The sequence below is a fragment of the Grampus griseus genome, assembly GCF_964374135.1.
Source record: "Grampus griseus genome assembly, chromosome: 8".
Taxonomy (NCBI): Eukaryota; Metazoa; Chordata; class Mammalia; order Artiodactyla; family Delphinidae; genus Grampus; species Grampus griseus.
The window spans coordinates 76501846-76529063 of NC_139002.1; the positions used below are offsets into that span (position 1 = coordinate 76501846).

At 36.2% G+C, this 27218-nt stretch overlaps 1 protein-coding gene and 1 pseudogene across 2 annotated transcripts in view; one reads left to right on the forward strand and one right to left on the reverse strand.

Moving 5' to 3' along the window:
* Positions 1 to 27000, forward strand: part of ANO5 (anoctamin 5) — a gene marked incomplete at its 5' end in the record, with an annotated part of 95549 nt that extends 68549 nt beyond the window's left edge. Inside the window, 10 exons of the mRNA XM_082659075.1 lie at positions 2309 to 2460; positions 4608 to 4682; positions 6284 to 6506; positions 8853 to 9022; positions 9681 to 9778; positions 16590 to 16720; positions 19535 to 19740; positions 21409 to 21587; positions 22954 to 23059; positions 25988 to 27000. Coding sequence (XP_082515201.1) covers positions 2309 to 2460; positions 4608 to 4682; positions 6284 to 6506; positions 8853 to 9022; positions 9681 to 9778; positions 16590 to 16720; positions 19535 to 19740; positions 21409 to 21587; positions 22954 to 23059; positions 25988 to 26209 — 1562 coding nt within the window. The 3' untranslated portion in view covers positions 26210 to 27000. The remainder of the gene's footprint in view (positions 1 to 2308; positions 2461 to 4607; positions 4683 to 6283; positions 6507 to 8852; positions 9023 to 9680; positions 9779 to 16589; positions 16721 to 19534; positions 19741 to 21408; positions 21588 to 22953; positions 23060 to 25987) is intronic.
* Positions 6647 to 7178, reverse strand: LOC309825827 (glycine cleavage system H protein, mitochondrial-like; annotated as a pseudogene). The gene has a single exon. The product of its transcript is annotated as a glycine cleavage system H protein, mitochondrial-like (transcript).
* Positions 27001 to 27218: the final 218 nt, after the last annotated feature.

Below are 27218 nucleotides of genomic sequence, written 5' to 3' on the forward strand. Positions count from 1 at the left end.
TGCAAGTAGATCTCTTTCAAAGAAAGATTGGAAGATGGGCATTTGTGTCTGCTGCCTCTACTTTTAGCCCTGGGGAGAAAACCAGTTAGGAACTGTTTGTTTGCTGCAGCAATCAAAACAGTATGGTACTGGCATTAAGATAGACATGCAGACCGATGGAACAGAATGGAGCCTAGAAATAAATCCACATGTATATGGTAAATTAATCTTCAACAGGATTTCCAAGAAAACAAAATGGGGAAAGGATAGTCTCTTCAACAAATGGTGCTGCGGAAATCTGGACGGCGACATGCAAAAGAATGAAATTGGATCCTTATCTTTGTCAACTGAAAAAAAATCCACAACCTGAAAGTTGAGAATTATGTTTTATTTGGCAGACTTTCTGAGGACTTCAAGCCCAGGAGGCAGCCTCTCAGATAGCTCTGAGGAACTGCTCTGAAGAGGTAAGGGAGGAGCCAGGATACATAGGAGTTTTGCAACAAAGACCAGGTAGTCAGACATCAAAAGATTACTGTTAATTAAAGAAAACCAGATACCTTAAGTTAATGAATTAGCGCTTTTCTTTGTATGGGAAGATGCAAGAATCTGGGCTAATTGAAATCATTCCTTTGATATGCACCTTAGCTATCTGGGGCCAGTATCCTGTTCTTTCCCATCTTGAGTTCCCTCAGGGCTCACCATCTGGGCTGTAGTGGCTTGATGGCTGCAACATCCTTTGTTTACCGATATGGCAGGCAACATTTTTCATTCACATCTTACACCATCACAAAAATCAATTCAAAATGGATTAAAGGCTTAAACACAAGACCTGAAACTGTAAAAATCCTAGAAGAGAGTATAAGGAAAATCTTTATGACATTGGTCTTGGCAATGATTTCATGCAGATGGCACCAAAGCCCAGGCAACAAAAACAAACAAAATAAGCTAGACTACCTCAAACTAAAATGCTCTGCACAGCAGAGACAACAATGAACAGAGTGCAAAGGCAACCAATTGAAAGGCAGAAAATATTTGCAAACCATCTATCTGATAAAGGGTTAATCTCCGAAATATATATAAGGAACACCTGTAGCTCAATAGTTTTTAAAAAATAACAAAACCTAACCTGATTAAAAATGGACAAAGGACTTGAATAGACATTTCCCCGAAGAAGTTATACAAATGGCCAACAGATATATGAAAAAATACTTAATGTCATTAGTTATCAGAGAAATGCAAATCAGACCACAATGAGATGTTATCTCACACCTGTCAGGATGGCTATTACCAAAATGATGAGGATGTGAAGAATTATAATGAACTCTTGCATACTATTGGTGGGAATGCTAAATGGTACAACCGGAAAACAGTGTGGAAGTGCCTCAAAAAATTAAAATAGAACGGTCATATAATCTAGCAATCCCACTTCTGGGTATTTACCCAAAATAATTGAAATCAGGATCTCAAAAAGATGTTAGCACTCTTGTGTTCATTGTAACTCTCTCCACATTAACCAAGATGTGGAAACAATCTAAATGTCCATTGACAGATGAATGGGTAAAGAAACTGGTATGTGTGTGTGTGTGTTTATATATATATATATGTATATATGTGTGTGTGTGTGTCTGTGTGTGTGTGTGTGTGTAAACTAGTTACATCTATGCCTTAGAAGGGTTATAAGGGAAGGTTTTTCTGGGGGTGTTGGTAATGTTTTATATACTTTTCTGTAAATATGTTATTCTTTAAGGGAAAGTTTGTTTAAAAATTATATATATTGTATATTATACTATATAATATTATATATTATACGTATATATATATATATATAGAGAGAGAGAGAGAGAGAGACAGAGACAGGGAGAGAGACAAAGAGAGACAGAGAGAGAGAGAGAGAGAGAGACATACTGTGTTATGAAATGGCTCCTATGTTTTCCTTAAATTTCCCTAAGCCTGAGAATGTGGTACAATTGCTTGAATGATTTCAGTAAAAAACATGCAAACAAAATCTAGGTGTTAGTAAAAAGTCAAGTTTAAATATTATTTCAAATTATCTGAATGAAGAGAGAGAGAATAGCGTGCCTAAAAAAAATTTTTCTTGCATGGACTGCTGTCTAAGAAACGAATTTGTATTTCTATATATGAGTTATTTCAAGACTATTACATAGTATTATGCCAAAATTTATAATTTTATCATCAAACAATGACAGAAGAACCATCATACAACCAAAATGATTTTTTAAAGTAAAGAAAAATCTAGTAATTATCTCCTTATTCACTTATTCCTCCATCTCTTTATTATATTTGTTCTTATGCATTTCTTTGCCCATAGTCACATTGTTTTTGGAGTTTTGGAAACAGCGACAAGCCAGACTGGAATATGAGTGGGACCTGGTGGACTTTGAGGAGGAGCAGCAGCAGCTCCAGCTGAGACCTGAATTTGAAGCTATGTGTACACATAGGAAAGTGAATGCAGTGACTAAGGTATATTAGGAGACTGAAATAGGCAGTATATTCCAATGGACACCAAGCTGTGGGTGGCCTCTCAAGTAATGATGTGTATTTCAATTTGCCTTTAAAATACTCTACAACATATAAATCATACAAACTTGTTTACTTGCTTCTAATATACATCTTGAACGCATGCACAAGTAGGTAGTAAAGTATAATGAGCCCCAGGATGGAATCATCACCCAGCTTCAATTATTATTATTTCATGGGCAATCTTCTTTCATTTATACACCTACCCCTCCCTGCCACTAGATTATTTTGAAGCAAATCCAAGTCATCATATCATGAAATACATAGTTTTAATACTAAGTGAAATAAAAGGAAATGGAAAATAGTGTGCATGCTGTGGGCTTTGTATATAAATATATAGACATGGAAATGATACTAAGTTAATGCGTGAAAATTAAAATAGTATTGTATTAAGGTAGTGGGCTTACGAGTGATTGCTTTATTCGACCAAAGTTTATTCACCTAGTCCATTCTAATTAATTATAATGGGAAGATCATTGCACTGGTGTCTGGAAAGGAGAGTCTAGATTTGGGGATAACTGGCAAACTGGCTGTATGTTGTTGACTGAGTTATTTGACTTCTTGGTACCTCATTTTTGTTTCACTTGAAAATGGAAGATACTTTGCAGACTCTTGGCTGCATATTCTTAGAGTCCCCACCTTTCCATAATCTATAATCACCATGTTACCTGATGCTATTAAAGAGAGAATAGAATATGTCTCTAAAAATCTCTTCAGTAGAATTCCCTACTCTGTTCAGGACACTGTTCTTGTGTATAATACTCAACATTCTTCTCATAGTACAGGCATTCACTAAACGTTTATTAAATTGCCTTGAAACATTACAAAATATTCAGTAAATGAATGAAGAGAAAAATCACCTCAGAAAATACATTAACAATTTGGGTGGCTATTTGAAATTAATAAAAAATATATTAAAAGAGATATTTTCATAATAATGACATGATGTGTATTTGTTCATACTTAATGGGATAAAGAAGAAAATAAAAGCAGGCCTATTGGCTTTGCCAAACACCGTTGACCAAAAGCAAGATGTACTGAATGTTTACATTTGAAACAAGTTGAAAAACAACATGTATTGATTCACTGTGAATCGTCTACTTCACTTAGCTTTAATGGCTTTGGAAATGAGAGTTGGTTTTTTTTGTTTTTTTTTTTTTACTTCATTGCAGTGCTTCTTCAGTGGTTAAGCACAACCAGAATTCTTACATTTGAGTCTGTTGGGAACACATACATGCAGGAATGGACACACACACATGCACACACAAATATGCACACACACACGAACACACTGACACATTGGATACACACATGCATACACATGTACATAATCAGATGTGTCCACACACATCCTGGGGTTCAATAGAGCTCTTGGGCAGCCTACCCTGACTGCTATGTTCTGTTTGCGTTCAGTCCTTTCTGAAAAATCCTTGAGACTGTACAGATGTAAAATCTTATATGTTAAATAGAATTACATGATTTAGATTTCTGCTGACAACTATTTTTTACTGTATGACAGTATTTTGGCCGTAAGATCTAACTGCCTCTCGATATAGCTAAAAATATCAGCTGGTATAATTAATATCTTCCATTAATGACTTAAAAACCCATAATTGTAGAAAAGTCTGGGCCCCTGAACTGTGTGGAAGAAGACAATTAATCCTATAAATATAAAGAAGGCACCCTACTTAATATCATACAGAGCAATTACAGAGCAGTGCATTCAACTCAATTCAATTTAACTCAATTAGAAAATTTTAACATCATTAAGGCATGTCCACTTAAGCAGCAGCCCTCAGGTTTTGACTTTGTTTTTCCTGTCTCCCTCTCCCTAAATACAACTCTAATTCAACACTCAGGAAATAATGTGTATCCTTTATATCTCATATCATTTGTAAAATATTTCATCTGAGAGCCCTAAAGGTTTCTACCTAAACATAAGGAACCACTACTAGAATGTAGCATTCCATGAGCTGTGGTGAACCCATTGAGGAGGTTTCTACTTTAACATGGCTTTGTGATTTTGACTACTGCTTGGATTCCCAACTTTGTAGATTTTGAATTTTGCTGTGATTTCTTCAAAATTACAGGAGGTGGAACCTTACTTGCCTTTGTGTAGTCGTATTCCATGGTACTTTTTATCGGGAGCCACAGTGACTTTATGGGTGAGCATTGTTTAAAAACTATTATCATCTATTGATGTAAGATCATACTGGGATTACCTCAATAGTTTTGTCTGCAATGGCTTGAGTCCCTCTCTTCCCTCCCACTCCACAGTATTTTTTTTTTATCTTGAATGGAGCTCTTATATAGAATAAACTGTAATTTGCATGGATGTGCCATGATTAAACCTTGCATAAAGAGTTGGGGGGAGAGAGAGGTGCTTTATCTTAAAGCCCGTCCCTCTCCCTCCCCCAGCTCTTTGTTAATTTGGTGATAACTTGAAACCAGAACAGTGAAATAAGTAATTTGATTACAGACTATTTGTTTAGTTTTTTTTTTTAAATTATTAATTTATCTTTTATCCATTTAAAATACTTATACAAAATGAAAAACTTTATACCATTAAGGTTCGTTCTCTTGCCAAGATAAATGGAAGAAAATGTTACATCTTCTACATGAAGAATTTAATTAGCATATCCCATTGTTAGGGAGTCAGATTTTTTCCATGCCTTTTACCTGATAGATTTCTCCATCATCATAATCTATTTCCTGCCCTCCCCTTTCAAAATGTATGTCCTCTTACAGTTGACCTTTAGTTTTAGGAAAACAGGCAAGGTTACCCTCTGAGAAGTTAGCCTGTTGAAGTATAAATAATTAGCAGTTGTAGACTGTATTTTAACCTCACCATTCCATATTGTCCTATAATATTTTATCTCTAACCTTTTTTGATAAAGGTATTGGTTTTTCTATTTTAAATGTGTGTTTTCCTATATGATATAACAATCATTTTAGGAGAGATGATAGAATAAAAGGGGGTGATAATCAATTTGGGACACTCCTTGAAAAATATTCTGGAGTGTGGTTCCAGAAAGATCACTGTCATTTATTTCTAGTACTCATTCAATTTGATTCAGTTCCTCAACTTTCACAATAAAATTCTCCAATCATTGATATAAAGATCTTTGTGATTTTGTAATATGTAAAGGTATAAAATTTATACAAATATCTAAACTACCAGGCATATCAGACTACTAATGGCAGTATTCTGAGGGGAAATGAAATCGAATCTTTAAACGTATTTTTCTTGAGAAAGTAAGTGATCTTCACACTACGCATTTAACTACAACCTAGAGCAGAGGTTACCAAACATTTGCTGTAAAAGATATATTATAGGCTTTGTAGGCCACAAATCGTCTCTGACACATAATTGTCTTTATTTTTCTTTACAACCTTTAAAAATGCAAACAAACAAACAAAACATATTCTTACCTTAAGGGCCACGCAAGAACAGGTAAGGCCACAAGCAGACTCTGGCTTGCTGGAAGTTTTCCAACTCATTCTAAAGGATAGACCTAGAGGATGGTCAATGAATACTTTTCTATTTTCGATTGACTCAGCTGCTACCATACACTTATCGCTAACCCTTTTACGTTCCTAGTTTTCATTTCCTGCCATCTATGGTGAGAGGGACTGACTTGTCTTGCTTTCCATGTCAGATCTGCTAAACTTAATATATGAGTTGAAGAGAAGAGTATGTTTCAGATATATATGCATCACAGGGATTCAGAGACCAGAGTGACCAGTTTTTGTTTCCCTTCCGCAGATGTCTCTGGTCATCGCGTGTATGGTAGCTGTGATTGTATACCGCCTGTCAGTCTTTGCTACATTTGCTAGCTTCATGGAAACTGAAGCATCCTTAAAGCATGTCAGAAGTTTCCTCACTCCCCACATAACCACATCTCTCACTGGATCGTGCTTGAACTTTATTGTCATCTTGATCTTGAATTTCTTTTATGAAAGGATATCTGCCTGGATTACAAAAATGGGTAAGCCGGCCAAATCATTAGTATGACTCCGAAAAAGGGTTCCTATCAATGCTATACCTCCATTCTGGATAATCCCCAAGGGAGTTCTTTTTTTGTTTGTTTGTTTTTGTTTCAAACTAGTTTATTTAGGGGTTCCATTTTCAGTCCTTAATAGATTTTATGTATTTCTCATATGCGTCTTCACTCATTAGTTCATCTAGTTCTGAAGGGTTACTGAGTGTCGTCTTGATCAGCCAACCATCTTCATAACAAGATTTGTTTACAAGTCCTGCATTTTCTGTTAGAGCTTCATTAATTTCAGTTACTTCTCCTGATAGAGGAGAATAGAGTTCACTAGCAGCTTTTACACTTTCCAAAGCACCAAATTCCTCTTGTTTGTTCAATTTTTTCCCAACTTCAGGCAGACTACAGTAAACAACACCTCCCAAAACTTCCTGTGCAAAATTGCTGATTCCCACTGTTCCAGCACCGTTTTCTGATGTTGCCCATTCATGTTTGTCTGTGAATTTACGACCCGACAGCAGAGTGGGGCCGGTGCGCAGCGCCGGACAGCGCCCGGACGGCGCCCGCCCGCAGTCCCCAGGGCTGCAGCGGGCAGGGCACGTTGGGCGCAGAGATGGCACGCAGGCTGCAGACCGCGGCCCGCACGCTCCGCGCCACTCGCAGGGCCATGTTCGCAGGGGTGCAGAGGGTCTCCGCACGCCAGGAGTTCATTTTTTAAAGGCACACTTTAAGGCAGTTTTGCTCTACAGGTAGACCCATAGCCTGGTACTTCAGAATCCCCTAACAGCTACATTCAGGCCTATTATAGTGGAAGCAGGAAAAATAACTAAAAAGAATTAGGACTCTGTAGATCTTTCTGAGTATTCTTACCTTAATCCTTCCTTGATGGGGTTAGTTGAAGCCTAAATAAAATCCTCACACGTTTCTAAAGTCACAGATAATTTTTATTTCATGTGTATGGTATTTAGAATGTATTGGATTTTGAAAACTATTGTGAGGAAAACAGAACAATCAGGTCCTCCTGAATAAATCTAAAAGTTAGTGCTTCTCTTTTCAGTTGTCATGTGTTAGAACCTGGATTATGTTCTTTTAAAAATTTCTCCTAAAGCCATGAGGGAAGGTGAAGGGGTCACAGGTGGAGTGGTAGGTTCAGTCAGGAAGACTAGCACAGAGCACAGTTGCTCCTGGCCTTGCCCCCAGCAAGTTGGAGATGAGATCAGAGACTCAACTCCAGGCCTCAGCTTCTTCTGGGACTGCTCTCTCCAGGAGCTCATGCCCCCCTCCCCTAAATCTGTACACTGACAGTGTGCCCAGTGGTAACCAAAAAGGCAGCACAGTATTTACTCAGCACTAGAGTAAGCACTGGGAAGCAGCTGTCATTAAATCTATTTTCAAATTTGGAGTTCTTCTCTCTCAGTTTTACTTATTTTTTCTGCTTAGCAACAGCCAAAAACTAAAAAATTATAGCAATTAGCACCTACAAACAAAGCACCTAAAAAATATCTCAGCTTTCGTCAATGAGAAAAATCTCTTGTATTCACATTAGAGATTTTGTAGAAATGCAGCTAAATTTCAGTAAAATGGAAGCGTTATCTGTGTCTTTAGAATATGTGCTACTGTTTCAGTGTTGCTGAAAATGTCATGGATTTGGCTGGATCAGCTTGTGCTCTTGGGAGATCATCAGTTCAGAAAAGCATGGCCCCTTACTCTTTCATGCCTCATGTTTTTTTACTGTGGTGTGAAGAGACTCTAACATTTTCTTATCTTTGGAATTCATAAAATGATAGATCATCATCATGCATTTTAAGGAAAGGAGAGGGAAAATATGTACTATTACGGCCACCGTTTGCATGACATTGTTTTCAAAACTGATAAAGCCGTTTAATTCATGAGAGGAAAGCACAATTCAGTTTGAAATCATCCTCTGCCCTTCATAAGATTCACCTTGTTTACACCTGATTGAAAACAGAGGAGCGAGATCTGATGTGTTTACAGGGTATCATATAGTGTTATGGGGATAAGCATGAGGCTCTTCAGTCTAATAGGCACTTGAATTCCATATTTTGACTGTGTGACCCCAGGCAAGTACTTCATCCCTCTAAATGTACTAATGACGGTTTCTCAGCCTCCCTTCTCTGTTGATTAGATTAATACACAATCTCTAATTGAAAGCCTAGTGCACATCCATAGCTACTTAATATTGGTCAGTTATGACCAGAGTGGGGAAGATTTCAACAGACTCTCAGAATAATATGACTAGATATCCACTTATCCCAGGGATTAAAAAAAATAAGGAGAAGCAGGAAGGTGCATTATTAAACCTTGGTGTTTTTTATTTACCAGAAATTCCTCGGACTCACCAGGAGTATGAGAGCAGTCTTACCTTGAAAATGTTCCTGTTTCAGTTTGTAAATTTTTACTCGTCCTGCTTCTATGTAGCTTTCTTTAAAGGGAAGTTCGTGGGCTATCCTGGAAAATACACATATTTGTTTAATGTGTGGAGAAGTGAAGAGGTAAGAATTCTCTAGAGAGGTGAGGTTTGTGGCTTCAGTAACTCAATGTTAACTAAATACCTTTAGGTGTGCCCCGCACTAACTCAGATTTTATCAAGCTGCAGGAAAAGTCAAAGACACTGACTGTCCACAGAGCATATTGGTCTTAGAATCCTGCTGTCTGATAGACTTTCCAGTTCGTTCTGGGCAAGAAGTTATATTGTACCTATTGTTTGGTATAAAATATGAACTATGAACTGGAATAAGTAAGTTCTGTATTCCTGAAGACTTCCATCAAAGGACGAATAACTTTCTAGAGGTACAGCAAAAAGGGCTCTACCACGGGTACAGAGTTAGAACAGTTCAGTGCTTTCCAAACCTGGCTGTGCATCCAGATCACATGGAGAAAATAACAACTTCCAGCCCTAACCCAGATATAATAAAGATTCAGAATTTTCTAAGGCCCAGAAATCTGTTTTTAACATATTTCACAGCTGAATCTAATGTAGCTAGACTGGTGATCAAGCTTGGAACTTGGAACTAAATATCCATTTATATTTCTTTAATATCTGTTCCAATGCAAATCTTCAGATTCTCACCCTCTGGTTTGGGATTTCTTTTGTTGCAGAAGTCCATCTTTCATCCTTTACTTTATTTTTCTCCTTTTTCTTCTTACTAGTGTGATCCTGGAGGCTGTCTAGTAGAATTGACAACCCAGTTGACCATCATAATGACTGGGAAACAGATCTTCGGAAACATTAAAGAAGCCATTTATCCGTATGTATGACTTACAAGTTTTTGCTTTTTGTTAAGCAAGCATGAGAGATTTCCTCTGGAAAAAATGGAATTCTTCGATTATCATTGTGCCTTTGTTAGCTAATGTTTAAGTCAACAGCAACAAAAAAACTTCACTTTTAATCAGCAGTCAAGAATATATTGGGACTTCCCTGGTGGCACAGTGGTTAAGAATCTGCTTGCCAATGCAGGGGATACAGTTTCGATCCCTGGTCCGGGAAGATCCCACATGCCATGGAGCAACTAAGCCCATGCACCAAAACTACTGAGCTTGTGCTCTAGAGCCCACGAGCCACAACTACTGAGCCCATGTGCTGCAACTACTGAAGCCCGTGTGCCTAGAAGCCCGTGCTCCGCAATGAGAAGTCACCACAATGAGAAGTCACTGCAATGAGAAGCCCGCGCACCACAACAAAGAGTAGCTCCCACTTGCCACAACTAGAGAAAGCCCGCATGCAGCAACGAAGACCCAGTGTAGCTAAAAATAAAAATAAATAATTAGTTAATTTAAAAAGAATATATTAAGGTAATACAGACTTTTAAATATACATCTGTTGCTTGAGAAAGTTTAGGGAAAGGTAGTTATCTCTGTCTCCTGTGAAGTTTCCACTGGGAAATCTGTTATATGCTCTGTAGGTTATTCTTCGTGTTCCATTTTATTTCTCAAAATTACTAAAAGTTGAATTCTTTAAAAATATCTGTGTGTCATGGACACATCTGTTACTGAACCAAACTCGGGTCCACTCACCTGCCTGCAGTAAATCCAATCTACTGACACCGGGTTATGGTGAAGGAAATTGCAGTGTTTATTGTAACTCACCATACAAATAGTCTGGGACAGCTAGTGCCTGATGGGTTTCAGAAAAGCATTTTCAAAGTCCAGGTGAGGGAGTGGGGGGTACAGGGTATGTGATCAGCTCATGCACAAATATCTGATTGGTTGATGATGAGGTAACAGGGCTGTGTCACAGGGGTTAACATTAGGCTCTAGCAGGTCTGGGGGCTATGTGCTCATGGTCATCAAGTAGTTAACATCTTCCATTTGGTGGGGGTTTTCACATCTGTAAAACAACTCAGGAAATGTGCATCAGATAGTATTCTCTATTACTTCCTAGAGGAGCTAAAGCAGAAGATATGCGGAGGAGTCTGTCCCAGGAAGGCCCCATAGGGTCCTTCTCAGTTACACATCTAGGCACAGAAACCGTTTATGAATGAAATTCTGGCACGCGAAGGAATCACTCTCTGTCCCCAAAGCATAGCAATAATGAATACATTATGAAAAAAGAAAACCAAAATGACAGTAGATCTGAAATATAAGGTGAAAATTCCCATGTATAAAAAGAGGAAGAATTAGGGGCTTCCCTGGTGGTGCAGTGGTTGAGAGTCTGCCTGCCGATGCAGGGGACACGGGTTCGTGCCCCGGGAGGATCCCACATGCCGCGGAGCGGCTGGGCCCGTGAGCCATGGCTGCTGAGCCTGCGTGTCCGGAGCCTGTGCTCCTCAACGGAGGGGCCACAACAGTGAGAGGCCCGCGTACCGGGAAAAAAAAAAAAAAAAAGAGGAAGAATTATAAGCCTGTAATCTTGTGGGGCTCTGAGTTAGGAAATTATAGTGTCAGGGTGTAACACCTATAGGATGAAGTGGACCAAAAGTGCACCACTTAAGACAGGGGACTACCAGTTTAACTGTACTTAAAGCCAGGGACTGGGTGTATTCTTACTTACTCATGAAAGATGGTTGAAAACACCTTCCCCCTCTCTCACCCACTGCCACAGTTTCATAGTACTCCTGGGGTGCTATTTCATGTGCTGACAAAGGAAGAACATAGATGTATACTTTCAAATGGTATTTTATACACCACATCCCTAATATTGCCACAGAGAAATAATACCAAACTGTTATTTTAAATCCTAGCTCTAGATTGAGAACCTGGAGGCAGAATGGAGGTAACCCCTAAACCAAACACAAGAGGGAAAATAAATAAATATGCACAGAGAGGAAAAGAGACAGGACAGTAAAAGAAAAAAGAAACAAGTAAATTTAAGACTACAGACCAAGATTCAAAAACTTACAAGATTTAATGCTACAAAGGCCACTAACAAAATCAATTCTTAGAAAGTGAACTTACTCTAGGTAGGAGATTCTGGCAAAGCCTAAAAACATAAAAGGAGGTGATACTGTCAATAAAAAGGGTAAGGAAATAATTTAAATTAAAACAGATATAAATGAAACAAGAACAAATGAATATGGGCTTCCCTGATGGTGCAGTTGTTAAGAATCCGCCTGCCAATTCAGGGGACGCAGGTTCGAACCCTGGTCCGGGAAGATGCCACATGCTGCGAAGCAACTTAGCCCATGCACCACAACTACTGAGCCTGCGCTCTAGAGCCCATGAGCCATGACTACTGAGCCCATGTGCCACGACTACTGAAGTCAGCATGCCTAGAGCCCATGCTCCGCAACAAGAGAAGCCACCGCAATGGGAAGCCCGCGCACCACAATGAAGAGTAACCCCTGCTCACCGCAACCAGAGAAAAAGCCCACGTGCAGCAACGAAGACCCAACATGGCCAAAAAAAATAAATAGAATAAAATAATAAATAAATTTTAAAAAGAGAACAAATGAATTTGAAAAAGAATTAATTATTAAATGTAAAATCATACTTTAAACAGAACAATAGATGGTATCAGTTACAGATCAGACACAATTGAAAAATGAATTAGTTAATTGGAAAATAGTACTGAGAAATTCCCACATTGTACAGTGCAACAGAGAGACAATGAGGTTAAAAATATTAAAGTGACAGGAGGCTATATAGTGGCTTCTACATTAATCTGCTAGTAGTTTCAGAAAAAGAAAATTGAGTAAACAGTGGAAAAAATCCTTTGAATAGGTAATTGCTGAAAATTTTCCAGAAATGAAGAAAAACATGAGTTCCAGAAATGAAAGTGGATCCTGAATATGAAGCAAAATAAATAAAATTAAATTCACACCCAGATATGTTATGGTCAATCTACAGAACATCAGAGATAATCTTAAAATCTTTCAGAAGAAAAAGGAATGCCATCTACATTCAATAGATTTCTCACTAATAATATTAGATGCGAAAGTATTTTCAAGATTCTTAGTGAAATAAAATGTTCACCTTAGATTTCTAGAAGCATTTTAACTATTATATAAAGTACAGGTGAAATAAAGGCATTTTTAGACCTGAAAAAACTAAGAGTTTACATTCATAGACCCTCATTGGAAGAACTACTGAAAAAAGAAATGAAAGTGTGCAATGCAAGAAACATTGGTTAGTACAGCAATTGGTAGCTCAAAGAAGAATGTAGTACTTTGGTATAAATCTTTAAAATATATGAGATTTGTATGCTGAAAACTACAAGCCCTGTTGAAAAAAAAATTACACCTATGTGAGTGGAGAGAAACGTGTTGATGGATTGGTAGACTCAACTTAATAAAGATGCCAATTATCCCCCAAATTGATAAATAGATTTGTTATTCCAATCAAAATATCAGTAGGATTTTAGTAGATATAGATAAGTAGATGCTAAAATTTATATTGAAGGCAAATGAACTAGAATAGTCAAAACAAATTTGAGAAAGAAGAATAAATTTGGAGGAATTACACTATTCAATTTTACGACTTACTATAAAACCATTTAAATCAACGTGGGATTGTTGAAGGGATAGACATATAGGTCAAATGGAACAGAGATTGAAGAAGTAAATCCACACAAATATGGCCATTTTATTTTTGACAGAGGTGCAGAAATAATTCATTGAAGAAACAACAGTCTTTTCAATAGCTGGTGCTGGAACAACTGGACATCCATATGCAAAATAACAAAACTCCATGAGTTAGTTCAAAAGTTAATTCAAAATGGATCATAGATGATAAAACTGTTTTTTTTTTGAGAAAGCAAGGAAGTGATTACAAAATTCAAGATGAGGGTTACTATGTGGGGATCAAGGGGTTTGTAATTGGAATGGAACACATAGAAGTGCTTCTGTGATTCCTAGCAAAGTTCTCTTTCTTGAACTGGGTGGTCTCTTTTCCTTTGTGATTCCAGTTACATGCATACCCATCTTTCTGATATTGTCTCAAAAATCTCAGGTGTTCTTTTCCCTTTTTAGCATTCCTTTTTTCTTTCTATTTTGGTTTTGATATAAGCAGAATATGTTTTCCTTTTAATTCACACATTTGCTGCAATATTTCATATTGTCTTATTTGTTAATTTTTGCCAATTTGGAGAGTGTAAATGATATCTCATTTTGGTCTTATTTTTCATTTCCCTGATTAAGAACATGAATGAGTCTCTTTTGACCATATGTGTTTTCTCTTCAATGAAGTGCTTATTTGTGTTGTTTAATCATCCTTCTACTTGTATGTTTATCTTTTTCTAATTGATTTGTAGAAATGCTGTATAACTCTGGTTACTGTGTTTTTGTTTGTTTGCTTTTTGGTTATATGTGTTGCAAATATCTTATCCCAGCACAATTTTTGTTTTTTTATTTCTTAATAGTATCTTTTTTTTTTTTTTTTGCGGTACGTGGTCTCACTGCTGTGGCCTCTCCCATTGCGGAGCACAGGCCCCAGACGTGCAGGCTCATCGGCCATGGCCTACAAACCTAGCTGCTCCGCGGTATGTGGGATCCTCCCGGACCGGGGCACAAACCCGTGTCCCCTGCATCGGCAGGCGGACTCTCAACCACTGTGCCACCAGGGAAGCCCATTAATAGTATCTTTTTGGACCAAATAATTGTTTGATGTGAGGTGCTGTCCTTTGCGTTGTAAGATGTTTTGCAGCATCCTTGAACTCTACCTGCTATATGCCAGTAGCCCACCTTCTCCCCAGTTGTGACAGCCAAAAATGCCTCCAGATACTGCAAAAGTCCCCTTGTGGGCTAAATCACTTCCATTTGGGAACCACTGCTGTAGATGGACAAAAGTAGATACTTTTAATATAGCAAAATTTTTATCAATCTTTTCTTTTATGGTTTAGTATTTTTAAAGTCTCGTTTAATACACCCTTTCCTACCTTAAAATCAAAAACCTATTCTCATATAATTACATCTAAATATTTTTAGCATTTTAACATTATTGTTGCCTTTCTCTTTTAAATTCTTAATATACATGGAAAAGCTTTTTGTGTTTGATATGAAGGTCAAATTTAATTTCTTACACACACACACACACACACACACATATATATATACATATATATTACATATATATAATATATATCATGTTACCATTTATTGAGAAGTCCCTCTTCCCCACTCTCCATGATCTGCAATACCATGTATGCCAAATGGCAAGTACAAGGCTATTACTAGGCCTCCATTCTGTTCCAGGATTTGTCTATCCCTACACCAATACTACACTCTCTTAATACAGCTTTATAATAACTCTTCATATCTTCTGGGACAGGTTTTACCAACTTATTCCTCATCTATAGAATATCTTGTCTATCCTTTGTCTTTTGTCTTTCTGTGTAAATTTTAGAAACATCTTGTCAGATTTCACATGGGAAAGTATTTTGGTTTTTTGATTGAAATTACATTCCAGTTGTTTCAATAAGACAACTGACATTTTATTATGCCAGGTCTTTTTATTCATGAACATTTAGTTTGGACTTTAATGACTTCAAATAAATATTTAAACTTCAGCATACAAGTCTTATAAATCTTTGGTCAAATCCATTTCTAGGTACTTTTCATTTTAATTGCTATTGTAAATGGTATCTTTCTAAAAATTATATTTTCTACCTGTGTTTTGTGGGTATATAGGAGTGCAATATATTGATAAATCTATTATTATTTCTAATAATTTTTATCTAACTTCATTGGGGTTTTCTATGCAGATAATCCATTCACATTACTGTTAGTAATTATAGATGTCTCTTCTATTTCCAATTATTTTGCCTTTTTCTTTTTCATTTTATTGTTCTGGCTAAGATCTCCAATAAAGTCTTGAATGTGATCATACACACCCTTATTTTGTTCTTGATTGTAAAGGGAATGCTTCTCACTTTTCCCTATTAAGAGTGATGTTAACCCCAGGATTTTGGTAGATGCTTTTGGTCAGATTGAGGTAATTATCTTCTTTTCCTACTTTTCAGTCATAAATAGGTTTTAGTAGGTGATTGGAAAACATCAAATGCATTTTTCTTCATCAATCAACATGATTTTATATTTTTCTCCTTAAATTTGTTAATATAGTCTCTTACATTGATTGTGTTTCTGATAAAAATAATCTTTTTGTTCCTTAAGTAATCCAATATTATCATGATATATTTTATATAGTATAGAATTTAGTTAGGTAATATTTTATTTAGGATTATTGCATTTATTTTCATGTGTTAGATAACCTCTTCGTTCCCTAGTCATACATTTTCTATTGTAACCCACTCATTTCCCCAAGTGGCCTTCAGAGTATCATGACAACATAAAGAATAGTGAATTAAATAGATAAAAACCATCCTGTAGTGATCCTCTCCTCCACATGCTCTTTAACAGAACTGTCTCTGAGTAAATACACTTCCCTGCAGAGAGTCAGGGTTGTCTTACTTTCTCAATCACCCAAGTAAAGATCTTTTGCCTCATCAAGTACTGTGAACAGAACATAAGGTTCTGACTTGGACTTTAGCTGTAGTCTTACCTCTACATGTTCTGTGATCTAAACTTACTTACCCTCCCTTACCGCCATTTTTTAGATCTAAGACTGATTCTCTGACCCCTTTCTTTTAAACCCTATTTCATGTATTTACTTTATCACTTCCAACAGCTTGGTTCTGAATTGGTGGAGACGCCGAAAAGCTCGAACCAACTCTGAAAAGCTATACAGTCGATGGGAGCAGGACCATGACCTTGAAACTTTTGGTTCTCTCGGACTATTCTATGAGTACTTGGAAACAGGTAATTTTCAACCACTGCCTTGAAACATGGAATAGGCTGAGTAAAATAAGTATTTTTCAGCTCTTAATATTTCTTCCTACCTTGCACATAGTAGGTGTTCAGTAAATCATTGGCTAGTGGATGAAAAGATAGATGGGTGGGTATGGAAAAGATTGGTTCAGTATTTCTATTTCCCACCAAATATGAATGAAATTAATTTCAAAACACCAATCTCAGAGATATTTTTCCTATCAATTTAATGTTAATGCTGTTGAACCAAATAAAGTAAGGATCACTTTTTTTTGTGGAAACAATCAAAATATTTATTGACAGATGAATGGATAAAAAATGTGGTATAAATATACATATAATGGATTTTTATTTTATTCAGCCTTAAAAAAACCAAATCCTGCTCTACATGACAACATGGATGAACCTTGAGGACACTATGCTAAATCAAATAAGCCAGTCAACTGTGTGATTCCACTCCTACTCACATGAAGTACTTAAAATGGCCAAACACATAGAAGCAGAGATAGAATGGAGGTTGCCAGGGGCGGGGGGGAGGGGGAAATGGAAACCCTCCCCCCCCCTTCAAATAACACTTAACAAGGGCAGCTTTGTTTTAACCTAAAACAGAAGAAATGAGTGCCAGTTACAAACATTCATACAAATCTCCAATATCAATTCTTGATAAAGATCTTAATTTAATACCTTGTCCAACTAGATTATTTGGCTTAGGTTTTTGTTTTGTTTTGTTTTGTGGCAGAGTCCTAACCACTGGACCACCAGGGAATTCCCCTTGGCTTCGTTTTATAAGGCAGAACACTGTCTCTCCCTCCATGTCCACAGGAGAAAGGGAATGTTGCCAAATCTTTTCTGAGTCTCTTTTTGTTAACTATGAAGACTTGCATTTTGTAAGGCTAATCTCTGGAATTCTGTTAAGTAAGGATCAGTTTTTAATACCTGTCTCAAATTAGTTTAAGTAGCTTTCTCCTTTCATTTGCCTCAGTGACTGCTCATAGAAAGAATATGTTGAAAAACATTTACAAAGCCTGACATACATTTAGTGTATGTCCCTTGTTTCAAGCTGAAAAGAAGAAGGCAAAAAGCAGTTATGCAAGGGAAACCCAGATTGAACGCAAGAAATGCATAAAATATTCTAAGGATTGAAAAGAGAAGAGAACTTGAGATGAAATTTTAGGAGAAATAATAATGGGGACTGCTTGTGGAGTTTATCCAGGGTGTTTCCTCTCAGATGTCCTTCTCTGCTTCTTTGGTGGAATTAAAGAGGACTGTTTTCCCAACTTATTCTCATGGCCCATAAAAGTCATGATAGAATAACGGAGATGACCTGAGTTTGTTACCAATTCTCCACTGTAACACATACATATGATACCTGGATTAAAATAGGTACATCAGGACAAATAGGAAGAAGTCTCCAGTTATAAAATTAGGTAGTCCTTGCTTTATGGAGTGATAAGGCTGTAATTTTTAATTAATTGCTTATGTTTCAAGTGAATTTGTACATAAATGTATCAGAGATTATAACTAAAATTAAAAGATGAAATCAGGGTTTCATAACAAGATTAACTACCATTTATTGAGACACCACTAAGAGGTAATTTATTCTAGATATTTTACATACACTATCTCTAATCTTGAAACATTCTACAGAAATAGTCATTTTATCTTAGAGGGTACTGAAACTTGGATAGATTAAGTAATTTGCCATGGGCCACAGAGATTATAGGTAAAGATCTGGGATTTGAACCTGGAAATTCAAGCTGTTTCTACGTAATACTTTGTCTTAACTTTCTATTTCTTGGTTCAGTAGAGAAGTCAGGAAGGAGGCAGTTTGTTCCCTTGGTTTAGTAGATGACAAGACTGATTCTAATGAGAAATCTTATGAGAAGAGCTGAAATCCAGAAACACTCAAGATCTAACTAAAAATAGAGGACTAGTGGAAGATTCTTTTCTTCCTTTTTCCTTCAATGGAAAGCCATTTTTTGTATCTCTTCTTATTTTTTCTTCACTCATGTGGGAAGCCCAGTTTGCCAGCTGCGTGGATTCTTTCACCCCAAGCACTGATGGAAACAAAAGAAGAAAAGTGGAGAGAGAAGCCAGCTTACACAGGTGTTAAGCCTCAATGAGGACAGAGAGTAAAACTTATTTAGAAAGATGTGAAGTTAGTACAGAGGATCAGGACCTTAACAAATACCTCATTCCAGGATATGTATATTTCCTTTGCCCACATATATTTCTGATGCTTTATATGATTCATTTCCTGATTTGTTGTCAGATATCTTGTTTGTTCTGCCTTTTCCTCTGTTAACAGCTTCAAATCTTAAATAATGCATTCGTTCATAAGGCTTATAGTTGAGTGTCTTTATATACCCCAAACATACAAATGAGTCGGTCATTATCCCTGATCTTAAAAAGTACATAGATTAGCAAAATAGAAAACTTGATTACCCCACTGATGTGCCAATACCCATGTAAATGCTGGGGTAGCATAGACCTAAACATAGACCATAGTAAAAGACTGTGTTTTATGAATAACAATATCTTATCTAACAAGAATAAATGCTTTCTTCAGACAAGCAGGTCTCAAAAGAAACAGCAGGGATGAAGCTGAGCTGTACATGACCAGCTCAACAAATAAGTCACTGTGCTTCCTATAGGGAAGAGGATGTGGACAGCTGGAAAGAGACCTGGAGTGTTTTGCTGATGTAGATCCCTGCAAAATGAGGGAAGTTGCAGGAGTTAGGCAGAGTGTTCCCCGTTTTCCCCTCCACAATAATGAATTTGTGAATTTTTCTCTTATCCCTGCAGTTATCCAGTTTGGATTTGTTACATTATTTGTGGCCTCTTTTCCTTTGGCTCCTCTTCTTGCTCTCTTGAATAATATAATAGAGATTCGAGTGGATGCCTGGAAGCTTACTACTCAGTACAGGAGACCTGTAGCCGCTAAGGCTCATAGCATAGGTGTTTGGCAAGACATTCTTTATGGAATGGCTGTCCTTTCTGTTGCAACTAATGTAAGTAGACCTATTTCAGTGGAATAACTGTACTTTTTCCTTTTCTTGAGGATGGGGAGATGTGAATGATGTTTAACTCAATCTTTATTTACATTGATTTCATCATGGCCCATAAAGGTAAAACATCCCTAAACTTTTATGTGCTAAACAACATAGGCAACTCTATGACATGCAAACTCTTAGATATACAAGGAAAATTGTAAAAACATGTTTATTAAAATACCATGATATAGTTTCATAGCATGTGACAAAGTAGACAGAAAATAAGTAATGGCATAAAGGATTTAATAATACAATTAAAGCTTGATTATACATAAAGTTGTATACTACAAACAGAATACACAACATTTACCTGTCATTTTTATGGAGCACTTATTAAAAATGATAATAAAACTGAATTCCCAAAAGCAGAAATTTTACAATGAATATTCATCTATAATGTATAAAAAATGAAGTTGATAATAAGATAGCCAAAAAAGAAAATTTAACCACTTAACATTCATGCTTCCAAGGAAGATTATTGTACAAAGATGAAATAAAATTGAAATTATAAGGAAAGCTTAATTAAAATGAAAGCCTATCAAAATTTTCCTAGCTGATTTTAGGAATCAGCCAGAACCATACTTATGAAAACTATATACCAATAAATGCTTTTATTATTGAAAAAGAAGAAGGAAACCATGAGCTGATCATGTAACTTGTGAAACTAAGAAAAAATGTAAAACTAATCAATAGAAAGTAGTAAGAAAGAATTAATGAAGATATAAACAGAAATAAATTAGAAAACAAACAAAAAGCAATATAATTGCTAAATAAGTCGAGTTGGTTCATTGAAAAGATAAAATAAATAAAACTGAAAATCTCAAACAAAAAAAAGAATTACAGGGTACAAGTGAGAAAATTATAAGAATGGTATGTATGCATTTATTCTAATAATTTTTAAATCTATTTGAAATTGTCACTTTTTAGAAATAAAACTGCCAAAATATATTCAGTAAGTGATAATAAAACATGAAATGGACCAGTAACTATAGAAGCAATATTAAAAGATTTTAAAAATCTACCACTAAAAATGTAGATGGCAGGGCCAAATGCTTTTAAATTGACTTATCTTACCTAAAGGAAACATGACATTTATAGTATTCCAGAGCTTAGGAAAGGATGGGAAAATACCATTCCTGTGGCCTCAAATACTGAAATTAATTGCACTGAACTGTGGGAAATTTACCAGTATGGTCTTCTATTTCTTCATTCTCCATTCCCTACACACACACACACACACACACACACACACACACACACACACACACACACACACACACACACACACACACACATGTCCAGGCCAGTAAATTTGGTTAAGAAATGTAAGAAATAGCAAGCCATGATGGAAGGAGATAGACACAGGCATGGTGTTTTTGGAGACAGATACATTTAGGTTAAATTTTCAATATAGCACTTTCTAGCTATGAAATCTTGGAATACTGATTATACACTGTAAATGAGCTATTTTATGTTCTAGGTCAAAGACTCATATATTAATTTGATTAATAATAGCATTCTAATCATTTTGTATCCATAAGGCATGTGGAACTGAAAGATATACAAATCAGACGTTTGTAAAACTGCATTGTTAGCTCACGATCTCCCTCTTGTTTTGTCCTTTAGGCTTTTATTGTTGCATTTACATCGGACATGATTCCCCGTTTAGTTTACTACTATGCCTACTCAAAAAATGCCATTCAGCCTATGAAAGGGTATGTCAATAACAGCCTGTCAATATTCCTGATAGCCGATTTTCCAAACCACACTGTGCCTTCGGAAAAACGAGACTTCACCACTTGCAGGTTTTCTCTTATTTTCATTTTGTTTTTAAATGTATTTCTTAAGTTCTCCATTTCCTTCATGTCTTACAAAACAAAATTTACTTGGGGCAGTAAAAATCCTGGATAAAGTGCATGAATTCTAGAATTCACACATTGTATGGTTCTGATTTGAAAAAGTAGAATGCCCAAAAGTAAGACAATATTATGGGTAAAGATAATGTCAATTTTGAATTGTTTCTTATTTTCTAAGTTTATTGGAAAAATTTTCTTCAACAAATACCTCCTTGGTCCCAAGTTGCAATATCTATAATCATACAGCATGGTCATATTTTACGTGCATTTAACCTACTTGAATTTAACTATGTGTCCTCAAAAAGAGGCAGAGTAAGGAAGAGAGAAATAATACGATTAGTTCACCAGCCATCACATTTAAAAGGTTTCTTCATGTAGGGAGTGTGAACTTGGATTTGTAAACCTGCTGCTTTCACACTCAGTGTCTCACGTACTGTGAGGATCTTTTTACTCTAGGATTTAAAGTTATATATATTTATTTATGTATGTGTGTGTGTGTATGTATGTGTGTGTGTGTATATATATATATATATATGGTACATCAAGTCTTTTAAACTTAAACCTTAAACCAAGTGCTTCATCTGGGATTCCAACAACAACAACAAAAAAACCCAGCAAAATGTTGCAAAACAGGTAGACAAAAGCATTGTTATATTCTATATTTATATAGAGAGGAATCATAACATGGGCAACTGTCAGATTTCTTGATGTCATCACTTCCTACCTGAACTAAATCTTTGAACATTAATATCTAGACACTTGCAGAAAAAAATGAACTCACAAATTGAACACCAAGAAAACCCCAGAAGGCTAATAAGGAAAACAAAAATAATGCAGTGTCATATAAGCTGAGAAAATAGAGTTTCAAGAAAATAGGAATGGTCAACAATGTCAAGTTCTGTTCTTCACAGGTCAAATAAGATCTGGATGAAAATGTTCCTTCAGTTTAATGATAGGAGACAGTTGGTGTCAGTGGAGTGATGATAGAACTAAGTGTGTTAAGGAGTAGGAAGAGAGGGAATGGAATGGAAAGAGCAAATTTTGCTATAACTCTCTAGAGAAATTTGTCTCTGAAGAACAGGAGAGCAGTTTCACTTGTGTCTCTTGCTACATATATACTATACAAAAGTAACATATGGCTCTTCTTTTTATCTGTATAGGAAAGATAAATGTTTCATAATAGCAATTATTTTCCTTTGACTTGACTTTTGTTGTCAACTGAAAGGGTCTCTTACAAGAAATAATATGAATTTATACTAGGTCTCTTTGTTTGAAGTTATAGCTTATATTTTGCATTTACTTCCATTTTTTTCAGGTACAGAGATTACAGAAATCCTCCTGATCACGAGGAGAAATATTTTCATAGTATGCAGTACTGGCACGTCCTTGCTGCTAAGATGACCTTCATCATAATTATGGAGGTGAGCCTTTATTAACCTTCATGCCAGTTAGTGTCTTTTCTCCCTTTAGGCATATATTTCTAAGCATATTTGTTCCGCAGAAAATTAGCATTATCTCAATAGACTATTTTGAAGGAAGTATTTGTTCTCATAAAAAGTAAGTTAGGAATATTTTAAGTACAGTGGATTGCCTATTACTCACTTACTCTTGTTGAAGATACCAAGGTAACAGAAAAGAAAAAATGAGACCTCTGTCTTTGAGGTCAGTCAGAGGGCAGAGGACCCACTTATTTTACTGAATACCTATTATTAATAAATAGTGGTTGCAGAGGCTGTAATAATAACTTTGTAAGTTCGGCTTTATTATTCACCTTTGACAAATGAATCCAACAGTCAGCAAAATTAGTTAGTTGGTTTAAAGATAATCGGCTAATATTAGAGCTGGGTTTCAATGCCAGATGTCTCACTGCCAAGCCTCTGCTCTGTCCACTATATTATGTTTCCTACCTTGTGGAAAATCTAGGGTAATTATGGATATAAGACATGCAATACAAAGAACCAATACAGAGGGGGTATTTGACTAAGTTACAAATTGAGTGCTACAAATCATAAGACATGAAGGCCGATAAGGGAGAGATAAATAAATGTTAGGCATTTTTTCACTCGACAGTAAAGGCCAATAATAGACTAGATAAGTCTAATGCAAGAAAACACAAATTCCTATCAGTTTTTGTTTAATTTGTTTTATTTTTATCAAGGTTATACATGTAAGTAATTTAAATCCTCACCCCTCTCAGTTCCTTATGAATTTATCACTTTCATTCCCACATTTTCCATCAACGGTTTAGATCATTTTTCAGCCTGGTAAATTACAAAAGGAATTCTTTGCAATTTTTGTTTCTGTTTATTTTTTTTGATCATCCCAGGCTCCGACTCACCATCATTCTGGAACTTCTCTTCAACTTCTCTTATACTGAATACTATATTTTCTTCCATCAATTTTTGTCCCATTCTTGAATTACTAGCTTATTTTGATAAAGCACATCTTTCATTAATTTTCTGAGGAAAATAATGGACAATTTTTGAGAACTTGAATATTAAAATTTCTTCTTTTTCCACATAGATAATTAAATGGTATAGAATTTGATTAAAAGTCATTTTCCCTGAAAATTTTTGAACCAACTTTTTTTAGGTATTCCTGAAATTTTCCAAGACATTGCTCTATTTTCTGTCAGCTTCTAGTGTTGCTATGAAGTACAATACCATTCTAATTTCCCATTCTTTATGATTTTTTTATGTATCAATAAGCTTTGAGGATTCTCTCACTAGTCCTTTTATGAAACTTCACAAGACAGTCATGTGATGTTGGACTATTAATATTAATTGTTCTGGACACTCACTAAGCCCCTTTGACCTGCAAATATAATTACCCTTTAAGTTGAGAAAATTTGCTTGTACTATTTTTTTTTTTTTTTTTTGCGGTACGCAGGCCTCTCACTGTTGTGGCCTCTCCCGTTGCAGAGCACAGGCTCCGGATGCGCAGGCTCAGCGGCCATGGCTCACAGGCCCAGCCACTCTGTGGCATGTGGGATCTTCCCGGACCGGGGCACAAACCCGTGTCCCCTGCATCGGCAGGTGGACTCTCAACCACTGTGCCACCAGGGAAGCCCTGCTTGTACTATTTCTTTGATAATTTCCTTCTTTTCTCTGTTCTGTCTTTCTGGGACTTCTGTTATTCAGGTGTTACAACTGTTTTGAAATTCTGTTATATTTATCATTTATTTTCTCTCCTATAAATAGTCAGATTCATATCTTTGTTTTTTTATTCTACTCTTCTCTTGCTCTCATCATTATCTAGGTATCCTCTTAGTTCCCATTTGTGTGCTTCAGTCTTACCCTTTCATATTAGAGACTTTCTTACGTATTTGGTTGTTCTTGGCAATCTGCTCATATTTAAGAGCGAAGCAAGGAAAGCCGATTATAAGCTTTGTGTGCATACAGGAAGAACGTCACTTGGGTGGGCTTCACTGTAGGGTGATAAAGGGGCCTTTTCATTTGAGACCTACAAAATTTTGATATCTATAATTCTAACTTCTCTGATTAGTTATTTTTCCCAGAGAGAAATCCTCCAACCTCCTGTTTGTTGAGCTATTTCATGACTGTGTTGAGAGCCAAGAAAGGCAGGAGGGGCTAGAGATCTCATGGTTCAGAATGCTGAATTGCATTGAGTTGCCCTGTTTCCAGTATGGTGCCACACCTCCATCTTTCGCCATCTCTGCTGCCTGTGAGTTCACAGCTCTGTGTCTTAATTTCTGCAGAAAATATAATTTCTGCAGAAAATAAGGTACTCAGTTGCTGCCAGGGTGGGATTGGAGAGAAGTAGTTCCTGAACATGGTTGAGAGAGAGGCTCTGAAAATTCATCTGCCCCTTATACAAATTTTTAAATAAGCCTCTTATTTTTAACTCCACCCACACTACACCTTCAAAGTCCTTAGTTGAACTTTTCTGAACTTTTCTGATGATTTGAAACAAAATTGCCTTTTGTCTTGATTTCTACCATCACTGTATCACCAACTGCAAATTTAAGTGCTAGCTTTCTTCACTGTCTCGAGTCTGTTATCACTGTTTCCTCCCTTTTTTGTGTGTCTTTGTGAACAATACAATTTTTAAATTTCTTTACAAATATTTTATTAGGTTTTCAGGAGGAAGCATAGATGAAGAGTATATTCAATAACCACGTTCAACTGGAATCTCTGTAATCACGTATTTTAGTATATATTTGTTTGCTTAATGTTGGTCTTTGTAGGAAAGTTCCAGGACAGAGACTATATCTCTTTGTTTTTCCTTCTAGCTACTGTATCGAGCACAGTTTGTTGAACGAATGAAACAATTTGTATGAACATTTGACAACTCTAGCAGTGTGTCTGATTTTCTTTTGTTTCCTCTAGCATGTTGTGTTTCTAATGAAATTTTTGTTGGCGTGGATGATCCCTGATGTTCCAAAAGATGTTGCGGAAAGAATCAAGCGAGAAAAGTTAATGACTGTCAAGATTCTCCATGACTTTGAGCTTAACAAACTGAAAGAGAACTTGAGAATGAATTCTAGTGATTTTGCCAAGCATCTCATTATTCAGGAAAACAAAGTACAGCTGGCTAAATCAGCAACCTAATCAACATAACAAGTAAGCGGCTGGTTGCCTGCCTGACTTCACAGTTTTCCCTGGGTTTGGGGCCAGAAGCCAGAAGCCATGTGTCAATTTTACCCTTTCTTCTTTTTTGCTTAACTCAAAGTTTTTGTACACTCATATAGAGGCCAACTTAGTGGAGGCTGGAAGAATACCACTTGTCTGCTTCATTGGCTGGGCCCACCCCAGATATTGTTTTCTGGGGTTCTATAAATGATTGTTAAATGGATGTGTGAAATCAGAATATTGGAAGATCATGGGATGTTGCAGTTTAGGATTAAACACTGGACGTGAGCTGTCCCATCACCTTCCAGTGCAGCTGCACATTTTCATGGTCTTCATTCTATTGGGTTGTGTTATATCTCTGTCCCATGAAGAAAAGTATTGGGACAAAAAGAAAAGAAGTGAAGAGGTCTACTGAGCCATAAATATATCCTGCCATTTTAGACTATGCAGATGAAAAACCAATATCAGATGACATAAGAAAACTTACATATTAAAAATATTGGGTAAATCTCATGGCAGGGGTTTGTTCCCAAAATCATCCTGAATAAGGTAAACTTCCATCAGAATTCCAGATAGTCCTTCCAGGTAAATACAAAATTGATTTTTCAAGAGACTGAACATTTGGGTTTAAGCAAAAGACTAACAACTAATTTCTTTAAATATAACATTTCAGAAACCGTTTTAAGACTGGATTGTGGATTGTCTTATCTGGGAAACAGCATTAAGAAGGTATTAGATTGTTTCAGGTCTTTAAGTAAATGAAAGATATAGAGAAGTGAGTGTGTCTTCTTAGTAGTTAATGAATGCAAGATAGTATATATCAGTTAATTTATTGACTTCAATCTAAAAAATCATTGAATTATTTTTAAAAATAATTTTTCTTCCACAACTCCTATTTTGCATCATGAAGCCTGTTTGAGCATTAACTATTTGTATAAGTTAGGTACAAGTTGTTTATGAAATTCTATCTCGTTTAAAGCAGTCTCAA